We start from the raw sequence: 19,118 nt of genomic DNA on the forward strand, positions 1-19,118 counted from the left end.
GCTTTGAAAGGCTGGTCAAGGCTCACATGAACGCCATCACACTTCCCTTTCCCACCTGCACAAAAGGAACACCTATGTGAGAATGCTATTCATTGACTACAGCTCAGCGTTCAACACCATAGTGCCCACAAAGCTCATCCCTAAGCTAAGGACCCTGGGACTAAACACCTCCCTCTGCAACTGGATCCTAGACTTCCTGACAGGCCACCCCCAGGTGGCAATGATAGGCAACAACACATCTGCCACGCTGATCCTCAAAACTGGTGCCCCTCAGGGATGCGAGCTTAGTGTCCTCCTGTACTCCCTGTTCACCCACGACTGAGTGGCCAAACATGACTCCAACATCATCATTAAGTTTGCTGATGACACAACAGTGGTATGCCTGATCAGAGACCTAGCAGTGTGGTGCCAGGACAACAACCTCTCCCTCAGTATGAGCAAGACAAAGGAGCTGATCATGGACTACAGAAAAAGGTTGGCCGAACATGCCCCCATTAACATTGACTTGGCTGTATTGGAGTGGGTAGAGTGTTTCAAGTTCCTTGGTGTCCACATCACCAACAAACTATCATGGACCAAATACACCAAGACAGTCGTGATTATGGCATGACAGCACATTTTACCTCTCAGGAGACTGAAAAGATTTTTGCATGGATCTCCAGATCCTCAAAAAGTTCTACAGCTGCACCATCGAGACCATCCTGAACGATTGCATCACTGCCTGGTATGGCAGCTGCTCGGCATCTGACCGTAAGGCGCTACAGAGGGTAGTGCACACGGCCAAGTACATCCCTGGGGCCAAGCTTCCTGCCATACAGGACCTATATACTAGGCGGTGTCAGAGGAAAGCCCCAATAATTGTCAAAGACTCCAGTCACCCAAATCATGGAATTTTCTCTCTGCTACCACACGGTAAGCGGTACCGGAGTGCCAAGTCTAGGACCAAAAGGCTCCTTAACAGCTTCTACCCCTAAGCCATAAGACTGCTGAACAATTTTTCAAATAGCCACCCGGACTATTTACATTGATCTCGCTGCTGCTACTCACTGTTTATTATCTATGCATAGTCACTTTACCACTATCGACATGTACAAATTATCTTGACAAATCTGTACCCCCGCACATTGACTCGGTGCTGGTACCCCCTGTATATAGCCTCATAATTTTATTGTGTTACTTTTTTATTTTAGAATTTTATTTAGTAAATATTTTATTAATTATATTTATTGATCTGCATTGTTGGTTAAGGGCTTGTAACTAAGCACCTGTTGTATTCGGCGCATGTGGCAATTTGATTTGATTTGTAGTTGGTTTCATCATTGCCGGTGATCAGGCCTACCACCGCCGTGTCATCACCAAACTTTATGATGGTGTCGTGCATGGCCACACAGTCGTGGATTAACAGGAAGAACAGGGGGGGGACTAAGCACAGACCCCTGTGGGTCCCCCTTGTTGGGGGTCAGCGTGGCGGAGATGATGTTGCCTAACCTCACTTCCTGGGGGCGGCCTATCAGGAAGTCCAGGATCCAGTTTGCAGAGGGAGATGTTCAGTCCCAGGGTCCTAGGTTTGGTGACAAGTACCAGGGAACAATGGTGAGCTGTAGTCAATGAACAGCATTCTCACATAGGAGTCCTCTTATCTAGGTGGATAAGGGCCGTGTGGAGTGCAATTGAGATTGTGTCATCTATAGATTTGTTTGTGCGGTGTGCAAATTGGAGTGGATCTAGGGTGTCTGGGATGATGGAGTTGATATGTGCCATAACCAGCCTTTCAAAGCACTTCATGATTACAGATGTGAGTACTACAAGGCGGTAGTCATTGTGGCATGAACCCTTAGAGTTCTTGGGAACAGAATTGATGATGATCAGTTTAAGACGTGTGGGGATTACAGACTACAGAATATGCCTGCCAGCTGTTCTGCGCATACTCTAAGAACTGTCCTCGAATACCATCCGGCCCCAAGGCCTTGCGAGTGTTGACCTGATTAAAAACCTCTCGGAGAGCGAGATCACCCAGTCCTCTGGGTTGGTTGCAGCCCTCAAGCACAGTATGGTGTTGTTATTGTCGAAGCGTGCATAAAATGCATTGTTTTTGTCTGGTAGAAAAGCATTGTTGGGCAGATCCCGGCTGGGTCTTCCTTTGTAATTTGTAATGGACTGCTGCCCTTGCCACATGTGGCAGGAGTCGCAGTCTTTGTAATATGATTCAACCTTATTCCAATATCCTTTTTCTCATTTGATTACTCTGCGGAAGTCATACCAGGGCTTCTTGTACTTATTCTGTCCTCAGCCGTAGGCTCAGGGTTGTCCGCGATAGCCCTGTGTGTGGTAGCACTGTCCTTTAGCTTAGCGCCAACTTCAGTGTTAATCCAAGGCTTTTGAATGGGAAAGCAGTGACTCTTCACTGTGACAATGAAGCCAGTGACGAAGGTGGTTAGCTCGTCGATGTCATTGCCGGAGATTTGGAACATATTTCAATCAGCGCCAGCAAAGCAGTCCTGTAGCATAATCTCTGATTCTGATGATCATTTCTCAACAAAGCAAGTCAAGGGTACTTCCTGTTTGAGCTTCTGCCTGTAAACAGGAACCAGGAGTACTGAGTCATGATCTGATTTGCTGAATGGGAGACGAGGGAGGGCCTTGTATACTTGCTTGTGGGTAGAGTAACAGTGGTCTAGGACTTTATCAACGCTAGTGGTGAAAGAGATTTGGCATCATGTGTCAATGACGAGGTATTAAAATCACTGGCAACAATAAAAGCAGCCTTCGGGTCCAAGTTTTCCTGTTTGTTTATAGCCGTTAAGGTTCAGCTTTTTATATTTTCTGGCCTGTGGTGTAATGTACACAACAGTCACGATAACAGCTGAAAACTCCCTCGGGAGGTAGAAGGGTCGGCATTTGACCATCAGGTATTCCAAGACGGTGAACAATGGGTCGAGACTTCCACTGCGCTCGAGTCAGTCACCATTTTGTTGTTGATGAAAAGGCAAACCCCTCCCCATCTCTGACTCCACTGTCCAGTCCGCTCAGGGAACAGAGAATCCGTTGAGTTGGGTAGCCATGTTGTACGAAAGCCATGTTTCAGAAAAGCAGAGAATATTGCAGTTACGAGAGTCCCGTCAGTAGCAAATCCGCGATCAAAGGTCATCCAACTGTGACCGTACATTGTCCAATAGAATGGAGTGAACAGGTGGCCTGTTTTCCCTTCGCCTTAATCTTGCCAGGCTCCCCCTCTCTTACCTGTGTAATGCCAGTGTTTCGTTTTGGATACCCCCGAAAATTGGGTCAGAATTACAGAAAGAGCCCAGAGCATATGAGTTGAAGTTGAAGCTGGAATTAAGGCAAGTAAATATGCCGATCTGATGTTCAGAAGTTCTTGTCGGTTATAAGAAATGATATTGGATACATTTTGTGAAAATAATATAATAAAAAATAGAAGAAAATCAACTTTTTTTTTTTAAATAACAAAGTTGGGTTGGAGCTCACAAAATGGCAGCCATACGGTACAGTGCCATATTTTGTGGGTTCCTCTCTGAAACCTCTCTGCCTGATTCTATCTGGCCTGAGAGGGAGAGTAACTGAGAAGCAGAACTTTCAGAAATATTTTTAAGAAAACTTTTCTCTACAGTTCCGACATGTTGTCTTGTAAAACACTTTCTTGTAAAACACGCCTGAGTCAGTTACTCCTTAAGCATCTCACTGTAAAATGACTCACAATTGCTCACAGGAAACAGGAAACATTCCAGTTCAGTAGTGTGTGTGTGTGTATGTGAACTTCATCGGGATTGGTGTCCCTTCCACGGGAATGTTGAGCTAACGTAGGTTAATGCGATTAGCATGAGGTTGTAAAAAACAAGAACATTTCCCAGGACATAGACATATCTGATATTGGCAGAAAGCTTAAATTCTTGTTAATCTAACTGCACTGTCCAATTTACAGTAGCTATTACAGTGAAATAATACCATGCCATTGTTTGAGGAGAGTGCACAATTTTGAACATAAAAAGTTATTAATATACAAATTAGGCACATTTGGGCAGTCTTGTAACAACATTTTGAACATAAATGCAATGGTTCATTGGATCAGTCTAAAACTTTGCACATATACTGCTGCCATCTAGTGGCCAAAATGTATATTGCACCTTGGCTGTAATAATACATTATGGCTTTCTCTTGCATTTCAAAGATGACGATACAAAAAAAATACAAAAGAACGGTTGGTTTTTTCTTTGTATTATAATTTACCAGATCTAATGTGTTATATTCTCCTACATTCCTTTCACATTTCCACAGACTTCAACGTGTTTCCTTTCAAATGGTACCAATAATATGCATATCCTTGCTTGAGGGCCTGAGCTACAGGCAGTTAGATTTGAGTATGTCATTTCAGGCAAAAATTTAAAAAAGGGGCAGATCCTTATTAAGTTTGGTGCTTGTATAGATGGCAAACACATCTGGTCTGACTCATGACAGGAACAGGGTGATAAGCGATGGTTCACTGGGTTCTCTTTCCATCCCTTTCCCTTTTCATGTATATTTTTACAACCCTTCTCTCCTTACCGTCCTCTCTACCTCCCTCTTCCCCATCCCCCTCTCTCTCGCCATCCTCTCGCCATTTCCCTCTGTGCAGTGAGGCCAAAGCCGCACATACAGATAGGAAAACTAACATTGGCTTTGCATTTAGAAACCACACAGCTAGCTATCTGTCAACAACATGTTCTCGGTTGAGACGGTTGACGTCTAGACTCTTTGTTTTCTCCCTAGAGTTTATTATCAACCAATCATCATTAAGACTGAGAGTATTTACTTGAATTGTGCTGATAAAAAGTTCTAACGTTTTACGTGTTTGTTTCGTAGTGGAAAAGTGGAAAGACTCCCTGCTGTATGGAGTTGTGATTAACAGTGTGGTGTGTGGCTGATTATGGGTTTTCAGTAACTGCGTGGTGTATGTGCGTGTTTGTTTCATAGTGGAAAAGTGGAAAGACTCCCTGCTGTATGGAGTTGTGATTAACGGTGTGGTGTGTGGCTGATTATGGGTTTTCAGTAACTGCGTGGTGTATGTGCGTGTTTGTTTCATAGTGGAAAAGTGGAAAGACTCCCTGCTGTATGGAGTTGTGATTAACGGTGTGGTGTGTGGCTGATTATGGGTTTTCAGTAACTGCGTGGTGTATGTGTGTGTTTGTTTCGTAGTGGAAAAGTGGAAAGACTCCCTGCTGTATGGAGTTGTGATTAACGGTGTGGTGTGTGGCTGATTATGGGTTTTCAGTAACTGCGTGGTGTATGTGCGTGTTTGCATGCATCTGCATGTGTGTATGTGTGGCTAACACTACAGTAATTCAGTGATGAGGGAGAGTGTTACTGTGATATGCACTTAGAAGTCTAAAAGTGTTTTCTTGGCAGAACCAACTTCAGTCTGTAATGACATGCACTGAGAGTCGGGAAGTAAGTTCAGGGAGTGAGTGTTTTAATAAATAAACGACACATAATACAAAACAAGAAACACTAACAGCACTCAGACATGACACAGAAACAATGACACCTGGGAAAGGAACCAAAGGGAGTGACATATATAGGGAAGGTAATCCGGGAAGTGATGGAGTCCAGGTGAGTCTGACGACACGCAGGTGCGCGTAACGATGGTGACAGGTGTGCGCCATAATGAGCAGCCTGGTGACCTAGAGGCCGGAGAGGGAGCACACGTGACAGAGGTCTCATGACCTGGACTAAGTCCAGCCGTGATATAATATGCTGTTTAGATAAAATATTGCATTATTTGGCAATCTGATTAAATATATTATTTAAAAATGTAAGATTTTTGTTGATTTCCTGCATACCCAGACCCTTGATTATAAGAAGATTAAAATATAAATTTGTTCAAAATACCGAAAATGGGAAAGACAATGTATGACTGGGCCCAGTTGTAACAATGAAACTTACGTTTATATGCACAGTATTACATTCTCCACTGCATGAAGCAAAGCCATAAGACTATTAGTTCTTTCCAAAGCCATAAGCCTTCTAGTTCTTTCCAAAGCCATAAGCCTTCTAGTTCTTTCCAAAGCCATAAGCCTACTAGTTCTTTCCAAAGCCATAAGCCTACTAGTTCTTTCCCAAGCCATAAGCCTTCTAGTTCTTTCCAAAGCCATAAGCCTTCTAGTTCTTTCCAAAGCCATAAGCCTTCTAGTTCTTTCCAAAGCCATAAGCCTACTAGTTCTTTCCAAAGCCATAAGCCTTCTAGTTCTTTCCAAAGCCATAAGCCTACTAGTTCTTTCCAAAGCCATAAGCCTACTAGTTATTTCCAAAGCCATAAGCCTTCTAGTTCTTTCCAAAGCCATAAGCCTTCTAGTTCTTTCCAAAGCCATAAGTCTTCTAGTTCTTTCCAAAGCCATAAGCCTTCTAGTTCTTTCCAAAGCCATAAGCCTTCTAGTTCTTTCCAAAGCCATACGCCTACTAGTTCTTTCCAAAGCCATAAGCCTACTAGTTCTTTCCAAAGCCATAAGCCTTCTAGTTCTTTCCAAAGCCATAAGCCTTCTAGTTCTTTCCAAAGCCATAAGCCTACTAGTTCTTTCCAAAGCCATTCATGACTGTTAGAAGTAGGTAACATAAAAAGGCTGAATTGGCAGAATCCGGGACCACTGAGAGATATTTTATTTGGTTGTGCTGCATGGAGATCAAATTATGAATCAAAATTACAAGATGTATGTATTTGTCTTGTGATAAAATGTCATGATTCATGGTGCCACAGGGATCGTTGGGAGCTTCCTTGTTTTTACATTCAGACATCCATGTATCTTCATGGAAGATCGTCCCCCTTCTTTAAGCTTGAGTTTTCACTGACTTTGTAGTATAACCCCATTGATTGACAGCACTTGAGGGGCATCCTCACCCACCAATCGGATGTTAGTGGAACAGGTGAGTAGACCAAGAGAGAACAGACATTTTACTGGGTGGTGTGTTTAGCTGGCCTGGCTGTGTGTGTGAGGATGTTGCCATTTACATTTTAGACAGCTAGGTCATCATGGAACCATAACATAGCTGCAGGAGCTGGTCTACTTAAGTCTACTGGGAGACAACAAGCTCTTCGCTGTTCATACAGTCCTGTGTCGGTCTGCTAGTCTGAGGGTAATTACATATAGGATCGCAATCACTAATACTTTTCATTACAAACTAAACCTTTCTACAAACATATACCAAATGAAGCATTATCCACAGCTAATCAACCAGGAATAGTTAGACAGATGTCGACAGCAGGGACGTCAACACAGCGGGTTTGGCCGGCTGGCTGCTTGGTCTGAAACCAAAACAAAACAGTGACCATGTGTCATTACTGAACCACTGAACACTGTGCGAGAGGAGGAATGTGATCAGACCTGCCCTTCAGGAAATAGGGGAGAAGAGAGGGAGAAAGAGAGGGCAAAGTGATACCTGTGGAGAGATTTCCGCTGTCTACTTCTCTCTCTCTTTCATGCTGTATTTAGTGGTCCCATATTCTGTTTCAACCTTGTGTTCTCTTTCTCAATTTTTCTGGATGGGGCTGGGGTGAAGTAATTGTGGTGGTCACTTTCTCACTTACACCCACTCTCTCTCTCTCTCTCTCTCTCTCTCTCCATTTCTCTTTTCAGCCAGAGCAAAGAAAGCCGCAGAGAAGGAGGCCAAAGCCAAGAAGCAGAAAGCCAACAAGGCGCCCAAAGCCCCGAAACCCACTAAAAAACCCAAAGCCACCAAGGCACCCAAGAAGCTCAAAGCCACCAAGGCACCTAAAGCCACCAAGGCACCTAAGGTCACAAAGCCCAAAGCTACCAAGGCCTCCAAGACAACAGCATGGAAGGAGGAGGGGGTGAAGCCGGTGACCAGAAGACCCAGTCTGGAAGAGGAGGAGGAGAAACTCCTGATTGAGCTGGGCTGGGATAGACGTACGTATATATATATTAGGACATCTCTGTTCTAATCTGTTCCCTATGAGTTGCTTTTTTTCATGTCATACCTTTAAAAACAAGCAGGCCATGTTCATTTAGGGGCGGCAGGTAGCCTAGTGGTTAGAGCGTTGGACTAGTAACCGAAAGGTTTCTTGATCGAATCCCCGAACGACAGTAAAATCCTGTCTTTCTGCACCTGAACAAGGCACTTAACCCACTGTTCCCTGGCCATCATTGTAAATAAGAATTTGTTATTATCTGACTTGCCTAGTTAAAAAATAAAATGTAGTGGTACAGTATAATCTCATTAATTTGCGAGACGACTGAGCCATGTGTTGTCTCTGCCCAGTAGACAGCAGACCCTCGGGACACACACCTCTCTCTGCTGGCTCCAAGACCCTGACAGAGCATGGTCAAGATTACTGGGACACCAAGCGTATGTCTGACATGACTCAACGATCTATCACTTTCAATCCAGTCTTCTCTGATTTGAAGCATGAATTTAGCTTGGCAAAGATTATGATCATATGTCACCAATAAGCTATTACAACAAAAGCAAAACACTCATGTTGTCAAAGCCATTTCTAATGTTTGTGAAAGTTGAGAGGAAACACATTGATTTTCCTGTACAGTGCAGTAGTTGTTCAGCCCTCTAAGACATCTACATTTCTGTTACCATCTCTAACAGTGGACAGAGAGAGGACTACCACTGAGGTCATCATGTATGTATCAGGTAAATAGCCCATCACATAACAAATGAATTGGGCGGTACTCGAAACGACACATTTTAATAATTCAACGTATTTACCATGCATGCAAATTTTATTTCAGAGGAAACCACAGTGCCCTGGTACGAAGAGTATGATTATGCAGACTGTACGTACATGACACGTTATGTCTGTCTGTCTGTCTTTCCTGCAATTGTTTGGTCATGTATGATCACCTGTACAATCAGCTTGTACTGTCTGCATTCGTTGTGTGATCGTGTTGGTAAGAGCACCCCTCTCTAACCCCCGTCTAACCTCTCTTAAACTCTCTTTAATCTCTCTCTAACCTCTGCTCTCTCTCTCCACAGTGGCAGCTAAACAACTGAAGGAGGAGGCAGAGAAAGCTCGCAAGGAGAAGGAGGAAAAAGGTCTGAATCTCTTTTATCTGTCTGACAGAGAGAAACCTGTAGCCCTGTCCCTTTAGGGCCCCCTTATATGTTAATTCACTTACAGAGATGACCGGATTGTTTATGCAACAAGAACCATTATAGTCAGTAGATTGCAACATTGTCAGTGTTGGGGAGTGGAAGGAGAAAAGGACTGTGGCTGTGTGTGAGAGAGGGGGATGGATTGAGGAAGAGAGAGAGGGGAACACTGCGGGAGAAGGATAGAAAGAGAGTTTATCAAAACAGCTACTGCCATGTGTTGGGGCCCTGGGCCGGTAGACATCAGTAAGATAGACGGGGGAGAAGGGGAATGGAGAAAGAGAGGGAAGAAGGGAGAAAGGGTAGAAGGGTGTTGGGGGTTATTTTGAGTGTGTGCAGGACTGCAGGCTGTCTGCTTGAGAAGAGGTTTCAATTGTATACTTACAAATCAGTATAGTTTCATTGGATAAAGTGAAACATATGTTTACAAGAATATGCAGACTTATTGGAGGGAAAACAGAATGGCAGTGACTGTAATATTCAGTACTCTACTAGCAGAAGCACATGTGGAAGTATTTGATGCTTGGTGAGCTGGAGAGCCATGACCGTGTGTAAACATGCCTAGTCACATCTTGTTTTCCCATCATGCATCACAGTGAAGCGGCTGAGGAAGAAGTGGGAGGAGGAAGAGGAGGAGAGGCTGAGGAAGATCCCAGTACATGCCGAACCCAAGAGTAAGAAAATCACCTCAACATTGGTTTTCATCTTTATTCATGAGCAGCTTCAACTTCACTTGAGGGGCGGCAGGTAGCCTAGCGATTAAGAGCATTGGACCAGTAACCAATGTTGGTTCGTATCCCAGAAACATCTGTCGATGTGCCATTGAGCAAGTCACTTTACCCTAAAGTTTTGGTGTTTTGGTATCAGCTGGTATCAAAATGTGCAGCCAGGGGGGGGGCCCAGGACAGACTTTGGGAAAACCTGCCTTACATGACTGTCTATTTCCTGCAGCTGGACTGTTGGCCTTGTTTTCTCCTGTCTACTGTAACAACCTGGCTTTCTCCCCAATCAGACTTCTGGTCCTGCCAGAAAGACATGTTTTACTGTACAGTCAGACTAGGAAAATGGTCGCTGCGAGACATTTTTTTTGACGCACTTGAAAACAAACCATTCTCTTTTCACCCTTTCAGAATCTACAAAAGCATTGTGTGTATGTGTTGGTCAGTGTGCATGCGTGCCTGCGTGTCTATGTGTTTGTGTAAGATGTGGTCAGCATCAACTGAGTGTTTTCAGCCTGTTGCTCTTGACGACTACAGACCAAAATATTTAGCCGACAGAAACTTTTTTGTCATCTTTATTTGACAATAAAGCAGATAAAACAAAAATGATTTTTGTTTAGTTTTTTTGGAGTGTCACATGATTTATGAGTTGTTTTGTTCCTAGAATGCCCTCCTCTAGGTCTGGAGTCCCATCGTGTTGACGATGACCAGCTGCTGGCCTCTTCTCAGTCTCACCACGGCTTCTCTGCTCAGCGGGGCAGGCTCAACATGCAGGTAAACACGGTACTACATTACACTGTAGTGTAGATATACGGTGTACTACACCATAGTGTCACGTTCTGACCTTAGTTATTTTATTATATCTTTGTTTTAGTATGGTGCGTGAGTTGGGTGGGTTGTCTATGTTAGCAAATCATAGAAAAACAATTTCTGTGTTTGGCCTGGTATGGTTCTCAATCAGAGGCAGCTGTCTATCGTTGTCCCTGATGGAGAACCATATTTAGGGAGCCTGTTTTCTATTGTGTTTCGTGGGTAATTATTTTCTGTTCTGTGTTTTATGTATGCACCGTACAGGACTGTTTCGGTTTCATTTCGTTCTCTTTGTTGTTTTACTATTTAGTGTTCTGAGTTATAAATAAATATAATGAACACTTTCCACGCTGCGCATTGATCCTCCGATCCTTCTTACTATTCCTCCTCAGAAGAGGAGGACTAGAATCGTTACACATAGTACTGCCTCAATTAAGTCTCACCACAGCTTCGTTGCTCAGAGAGGCATGCTCAACGTGCAGGTACACACAGTATGCTACACTATCACTGGCGTACCAGGCACAAATTCCCCGATATCCGGGTACTCATGTCAACATGTTTGCTTTCAGAGCATATTTGATCCCAAATTATAAGGGGGAGCAATACCTCAGTGTCTCAGGCATCCATCGCTCATTGAATACATTAGTGTGATTGGTCATACCAAACCCAATAATAAAACAACAACAATAACAACAAAATAATAGGATATGAACATGTCATATGCCATGGCAAATATGTTGAGATTGACAGGCAATTGGCAAAATGTGTAGAATAGCATGAGATTAGCTATATAACTGCACATTTTCTCTTTCCCCCATAGTTAAATGTGTATAATTGTAGGAAGTTAGCTGCTGCTCCCCCCCCCCCCTTGCGGACCTTGTGTGTGTGTGTGTGGGGGGGGGGGGGACATACACCATAGTACGGCAGTTTAAAGATACAGAATGTTGTAATACCCATTATACTTGTTGTATTCTAATGTTCCTGTATACAAACGCACAAACCAAATCTTCACATAAAATCATGAGAAATGTCAGGACACACACAGCCCCGACACATCTGACGAGAGAGGGGGCTATTTTGTCTTCCCAGAGCTCTGGTAATGAGGAGGGTGTGTACGGGGGTGCGTGGTGTGCTGAGCCAGAGGAGAAGAACCACTGGTTTGAGGTGGACGCTCGCAGAGAGGTGGAGTTCACTGGAGTCATCGTACAGGGCAGGAACTCAGACACAGCGTAAGTCCTAATGCCTGGTGTCACTGCACTGGGATCACTGCACTGTGGTCACTGCACTGTTCACACAGCCAGGGCCAGGTGGAATCCCCATTAACCTGCACAATTGATTTGAAATGAACAACACATTAAATTAATCCAAACCAAACAGCATATACTGTACATCAATAGGTTGCGTTGTATCCATTAGATAAGCAGAATGCTGTAAAAGGGATTATAGAGAAAATGTCAAAGGAAATGGAATCTTACCTGGGGAATCATCTGGCATTTTGAATGTTAGAGATATATGTTGGATATTCGTATGACTTGTAAAGTCTCTCTCTCTCTCGCTCTCTTTTTCTTCTCTCTGTATTTCAGGGAAGATTTTGTGTCCACGTTCTACGTGTCCTTCAGTAATGACAGTCGTGATTGGACGGTGCTCCATGATGGCTATGCTGAGTGGGTCAGTAACCTCTCTTACGATTGATCAGTACAGCCGGCAATTTAATATCCAAATAATCACTTAATTTTCCTCCTCTCTAACCTCTTCCCTCACCATACCTTTCCTCCCCATACCCTCTCCTCTCCTCTCCTCTCCATACCCTCTCCTCCCCATACCCTTGCTTCTCCTCCCCATACCCTCTTCTCTACATACCCTCTCCTCCCCATACCCTCTCCTCCCCATACCCTCTCCTCTCCATACCCTCTCCTCTCCTCCCCATACCCTCTCCTCTCCATACCCTCTCCTCTCCTCCCCATACCCTCCCCTCTCCTCCCCATACCCTCTCCTCTCCTCTCCTCCCCATACCCTCTTCTCTCCATACCCTCTCCTCCACCTATACCCTCTCCTCCCCATACCCTTTCCTCTCCTGTCCATATCCTCTCCTCTCCTCTCCTCCCCATACCCTCTCCTCTCCTCCCCATACCCTCTTCTCTCCTCCCATACCCTCTCCTCTCCTCCTCATACCCTCTCCTCTCCATACCCTCTCCTCTCCTCCCCATACCCTCTCCTCCCCATACACTCTCCTCTCCATACCCTCTCCTCCCCATACCCTCTCCTCTCCATACCCTCTCCTACCCATACCCTCTCTTCTCTTCTCCATACCCTCTCCTCTCCTCCCCATACCCTCTCCTCTCCTCTTCATACCCTCTCCTCTCCTCCCCTCTCTGTCCCTCTTTCTCTCCTCCCTCCTTCCCTCCCTCCCTCCAGTTGTTCTATGGGAATGTGGATAGGGACTCTCCAGTGATGGTGCAGTTTGATTGGCCAACCGTGGCACGTTACATCCGTGTCCTTCCCCAGAGCTGGAACGGCAGCCTGTGTCTCAGAGTTGAGGTCATGGCCTGCCAACTGACCAGTGAGTACAGTACAATGCATAACCCCATCAACCCTCCATAAACTCCAGAAAGTCATCACATCCAACACCTTCACCTTCAACACAGTCATCAACAGTCATCAACTCCAACACCTTCATAACGCCTAAAATGACAATAATCACCTCCTCAACATCCCCGTTACCATCCCCTTCCTCAACATCCCCGTTACCATCCCCGTCCTCAACATCCCCGTTACCATCCCCTTCCTCAACATCCCCGTTACCATCCCCATCCTCAACATCCCCGTTACCATCCCCATCCTCAACATCCCCGTTACCATCCCCTTCCTCAACATCCCCGTTACCATCCCCGTCCTCAACATCCCCGTTACCATCCCCGTCCTCAACATCCCCGTTAACATCCCCGTTACCATCCCCATCCTCAACATCCCCGTTACCATCCCCATCCTCAACGTCCACGTCCTCAACATCCCCGTTACCATCCCCATCCTCAACATCCCCGTTTACCATCCCCTTCCTCAACATCCACGTTACCATCCCCATCCTCAACATCCCCGTTACCATCCCCGTCCTCAACATCCCCGTTCCCCACCTCAACATCCCCGTTACCATCCCCATCCTCAACATCCCCGTTACCATCCCCATCCTCAACATCCCCGTTACCATCCCCATCCTCAACATCCCCGTTACCATCCCCGTCCTCAACATCCCCGTTACCATCCCCGTACTCAACCATCCCCATTACCATCCCCATCCTCAACATCCCCGTTACCATCCCCATCCTCAACATCCCCGTTACCATCCCCATCCTCAACATCCCCGTTACCATCCCCATCCTCAACATCCCCGTTACCATCCCCTCCCCATCCTCCATCCTCAACATCCCCGTTACCATCCCCATCCTCAACATCCCCGTTACCATCCCCATCCTCAACATCCCCGTTACCATCCCCATCCCCGTCAACATCCCCGTTACCATCCCCATCCTCAACATCCCCGTTACCATCCCCATCCTCAACATCCCCGTTACCATCCCCCATTCATCAACATCCCCGTTACCATCCCCATCCTCAACATCCCCGTTACCATCCCCCGTCCTCCTCAACATCCCCGTTACCATCCCCATCCTCAACATCCCCGTTACCATCCCCATCCTCAACATCCCCGTTACCATCCCCGTTACCATCCTCAACATCCCCGTTCCCCGTCCTCAACCATCCCCATCCTCAACATCCCCGTTACCATCCCCATCCTCAACATCCCCCATCCCCATCCTCAACATCCCCGTTACCATCCCCCCGTTACCATCCCCCCCAAACATCCCCGTTACCATCCCCGTTACCATCCCCATCCTCAACATCCCCGTTACCATCCCCATCCTCAACATCCCCGTTACCATCCCCATCCTCAACATCCCCGTCATCCCCGTACTCACCATCCCCGTCCTCATCCATCCCCATCCTCAACATCCCCGTCACCATCCCCGTCCTCAACATCCCCGTTACCATCCCAGTTTACCATCCCCGTCCTCAACATCCCTGTTACCATCCCCGTTACCATCCCCATCCTCAACATCCCCGTTACCATCCCCATCCTCAACATCCCCGTTACCATCCCCGTTACCATCCCCGTCCTCAACAGCCCCGTTACCATCCCCATCCTCAACATCCCCGTTACCATCCCCATCCTCAACATCCCCGTTACCATCCCCATCCTCAACATCCCCGTTACCATCCCCGTTACATCCCCGTACTCAACATCCCCGTTACCATCCCCGTCCTCAACCATCCCCGTTACCATCCCCGTCCTCAACATCCCCGTCCTCAACATCCCTGTTATCATCCCCATCCTCAACATTCCCGTTACCATCCCTGTCCTCAAACATCCCCGTTTACCATCCCCGTCCTCAACCATCCCCGTTACCATCCCCGTCCTCAACCATCCCCATCCTCAACCATCCCCGTCCTCAACATCCCCGTTATCATCCCCGTCCTCAACATCCCCGTTACCATCCCCGTCCTCAACATCCCCGTTACCATCCACGTCCTCAACATCCCCGTTACCATCCCCGTCCTCAACATCCCCGTTACCATCCCCGTCCTCAACATCCCCGTTACCATCCCCGTTACCATCCCCTTCCTCAATATCCCCGTTACCATCCCCGTCCTCAACATCCCCGTTACCATCCCCGTTACCATCCCCATCCTCAACATCCCCGTTACCATCCCCGTCCTCAACATCCCCGTTAACATCCCCGTTACCATCCCCGTTTAACGTCCACGACCTCAACATCCCCGTTACCATCCCTGTTTACCATCCCCTTCCTCAACATCCACGTTACCATCCCCATCCTCAACATCCCCGTTACCATCCCCGTCCTCAACATCCCCGTTACCATCCCCGTTACCATCCCCATCCTCAACATCCCCGTTACCATCCCCATCCTCAACATCCCCGTTACCATCCCCGTTACCATCCCCATCCTCAACATCCCCGTTACCATCCCCATCCTCAACATCCCCGTTACCATCCCCATCCTCAACATCCCCGTTACCATCCCCATCCTCAACATCCCCGTTACATCCCCGTACTCAACATCCCCGTTACCATCCCCGTTACCATCCCCAACATCCCCGTTACCATCCCCGTCCTCATCCATCCCCATCCTCAACATCCCCGTCACCATCCCCGTCCTCAACATCCCCGTTACCATCCCAGTTTACCATCCCCGTCCTCAACATCCCTGTTACCATCCCCGTTACTATCCCCATCCTCAACATCCCCGTTACCATCCCCATCTTCAACATCCCCGTTACCATCCCCGTTACCATCCCCGTCCTCAACAGCCCCGTTACCATCCCCATCCTCAACATCCCCGTTACCATCCCCATCCTCAACATCCCCGTTACCATCCCCATCCTCAACATCCCCGTTACCATCCCCGTTACATCCCCGTACTCAACATCCCCGTTACCATCCCCGTCCTCAACCATCCCCGTTACCATCCCCGTCCTCAACATCCCCGTCCTCAACATCCCCGTTATCATCCCCGTCCTCAACATTCCCGTTACAGTCCCTGTCCTCAACCATCCCCATCCTCAAACATCCCCGTTTACCATCCCTGTCCTCAACCATCCCCGTTACCATCCCCGTCCTCAACCATCCCCGTCCTCAACCATCCCCGTCCTCAACATCCCCGTTACCATCCCCGTCCTCAACCATCCCCGTTGCCATCCCCGTCCTCAACATCCCCGTTACCATCCCCGTCCTCAACATCCCCGTTACCATCCCCGTCCTCAATATCCCCGTTACCATCCCCGTCCTCAACCATCCCCGTTGCCATCCCCGTCCTCAACATCCCCGTTACCATCCCCGTCCTCAACATCCCCGTTACCATCCACGTCCTCAACATCCCCGTTACCATCCCCATCCTCAACATCCCCGTCCTCAACATCCCTGTCCTCAACATCCCCATCCTCAACATCCCCGTCCTCAACATCCCCGATATCATCCCGTCCTCAACATCCCCGTTACCATCCCCGTCCTCAACATCCCCGTTACCATCCCCGTTACCATCCCCATCCTCAACATCCCCGTTACCATCCCCGTCCTCAACCATCCCCGTTACCATCCCCGTCCTCAACATCCCCGTCCTCAACCATCCCCGTTACCATCCCCGTCCTCAACCATCCCCGTTACCATCCCCGTCCTCAACCATACCCATCCTCAACCATCCCCGTCCTCAACATCCCCGTTACCATCCCCGTCCTCAACATCCCTGTTGCCATCCCCGTCCTCAACATCCCCGTTACCATCCCCGTCGTCAACATCCCCGTTACCATCCCCAACATCCCCGTTACCATCCCCATACTCAACATCCCCGTTACCATCCACGTCCTCAACATCCCCGTTACCATCCCCGTTACCATCCCCGTTACCATCCACGTCCTCAACATCCCCGTTACCATCCCCGTCCTCAACATCCCCGTTACCATCCCCGTTACCATCCCCATCCTCAACATCCCCGTTACCATCCCCGTCCTCAACATCCCCGTTAACATCCCCGTTACCATCCCCGTTTAACGTCCACGACCTCAACATCCCCGTTACCATCCCTGTTTACCATCCCCTTCCTCAACATCCACGTTACCATCCCCATCCTCAACATCCCCGTTACCATCCCCGTCCTCAACATCCCCGTTACCATCCCCGTTACCATCCCCATCCTCAACATCCCCGTTACCATCCCCATCCTCAACATCCCCGTTACCATCCCCGTTACCATCCCCATCCTCAACATCCCCGTTACCATCCCCATCCTCAACATCCCCGTTACCATCCCCATCCTCAACATCCCCGTTACCATCCCCATCCTCAACATCCCCGTTACATCCCCGTACTCAACATCCCCGTTACCATCCCCGTTACCATCCCCAACATCCCCGTTACCATCCCCGTCCTCATCCATCCCCATCCTCAACATCCCCGTCACCATCCCCGTCCTCAACATCCCCGTTACCATCCCCGTTTACCATCCCCGTCCTCAACATCCCTGTTACCATCCCCGTTACTATCCCCATCCTCAACATCCCCGTTACCATCCCCATCTTCAACATCCCCGTTACCATCCCCGTTACCATCCCCGTCCTCAACAGCCCCGTTACCATCCCCATCCTCAACATCCCCGTTACCATCCCCATCCTCAACATCCCCGTTACCATCCCCATCCTCAACATCCCCGTTACCATCCCCGTTACATCCCCGTACTCAACATCCCCGTTACCATCCCCGTCCTCAACCATCCCCGTTACCATCCCCGTCCTCAACATCCCCGTCCTCAACATCCCCGTTATCATCCCCGTCCTCAACATTCCCGTTACAGTCCCTGTCCTCAACCATCCCCATCCTCAAACATCCCCGTTTACCATCCCTGTCCTCAACCATCCCCGTTACCATCCCCGTCCTCAACCATCCCCATCCTCAACCATCCCCGTCCTCAACATCCCCGTTACCATCCCCGTCCTCAACCATCCCCGTTGCCATCCCCGTCCTCAACATCCCCGTTACCATCCCCGTCCTCAACATCCCCGTTACCATCCCCGTCCTCAACATCCCCGTTACCATCCCCGTCCTCAACCATCCCCGTTGCCATCCCCGTCCTCAACATCCCCGTTACCATCCCCGTCCTCAACATCCCCGTTACCATCCACGTCCTCAACATCCCCGTTACCATCCCCATCCTCAACATCCCCGTCCTCAACATCCCTGTCCTCAACATCCCCATCCTCAACATCCCCGTCCTCAACATCCCCGATATCATCCCGTCCTCAACATCCCCGTTACCATCCCCGTCCTCAACATCCCCGTTACCATCCCCGTTACCATCCCCATCCTCAACATCCCCGTTACCATCCCCGTCCTCAACCATCCCCGTTACCATCCCCGTCCTCAACATCCCCGTCCTCAACCATCCCCGTTACCATCCCCATCCTCAACCATCCCCGTTACCATCCCCGTCCTCAACCATACCCATCCTCAACCATCCCCGTCCTCAACATCCCCGTTACCATCCCCGTCCTCAACATCCCTGTTGCCATCCCCGTCCTCAACATCCCCGTTACCATCCCCGTCGTCAACATCCCTGTTACCATCCCCGTCGTCAACATCCCCGTTACCATCCCCGTCCTCAACATCCCCGTTACCATCCCCGTCCTCAACATCCCCGTTACCATCCCCATACTCAACATCCCCGTTACCATCCACGTCCTCAACATCCCCGTTACCATCCCCGTTACCATCCCCGTTACCATCCCCGTTACCATCCACGTCCTCAACATCCCCGTGACCATCCGCGTCCTCAACCATCACCGTTACCATCCCCGTCCTCAACCATCCCCGTTACCATCCCCGTCCTCATCCATCCCCGTTACCATCCCCGTCCT

At 48.3% G+C, this 19,118-nt stretch overlaps 1 protein-coding gene across 1 annotated transcript in view; it reads left to right on the plus strand.

The window, feature by feature from the left end:
* LOC139408495 (inactive carboxypeptidase-like protein X2) overlaps positions 1–19,118 on the plus strand; it is a 34,925-nt gene that overhangs the window by 8,409 nt on the left and 7,398 nt on the right. The window contains exons 2-11 of the mRNA XM_071152464.1: positions 7,623–7,913; positions 8,269–8,352; positions 8,605–8,649; positions 8,748–8,792; positions 8,992–9,051; positions 9,705–9,782; positions 10,492–10,601; positions 11,727–11,866; positions 12,221–12,305; positions 13,053–13,197. Coding sequence (XP_071008565.1) covers positions 7,623–7,913; positions 8,269–8,352; positions 8,605–8,649; positions 8,748–8,792; positions 8,992–9,051; positions 9,705–9,782; positions 10,492–10,601; positions 11,727–11,866; positions 12,221–12,305; positions 13,053–13,197 — 1,083 coding nt within the window. The remainder of the gene's footprint in view (positions 1–7,622; positions 7,914–8,268; positions 8,353–8,604; positions 8,650–8,747; positions 8,793–8,991; positions 9,052–9,704; positions 9,783–10,491; positions 10,602–11,726; positions 11,867–12,220; positions 12,306–13,052; positions 13,198–19,118) is intronic.

This window comes from Oncorhynchus clarkii, chromosome 5 (assembly GCF_045791955.1).
Source record: "Oncorhynchus clarkii lewisi isolate Uvic-CL-2024 chromosome 5, UVic_Ocla_1.0, whole genome shotgun sequence".
Classification (NCBI taxonomy): Eukaryota; Metazoa; Chordata; class Actinopteri; order Salmoniformes; family Salmonidae; genus Oncorhynchus; species Oncorhynchus clarkii.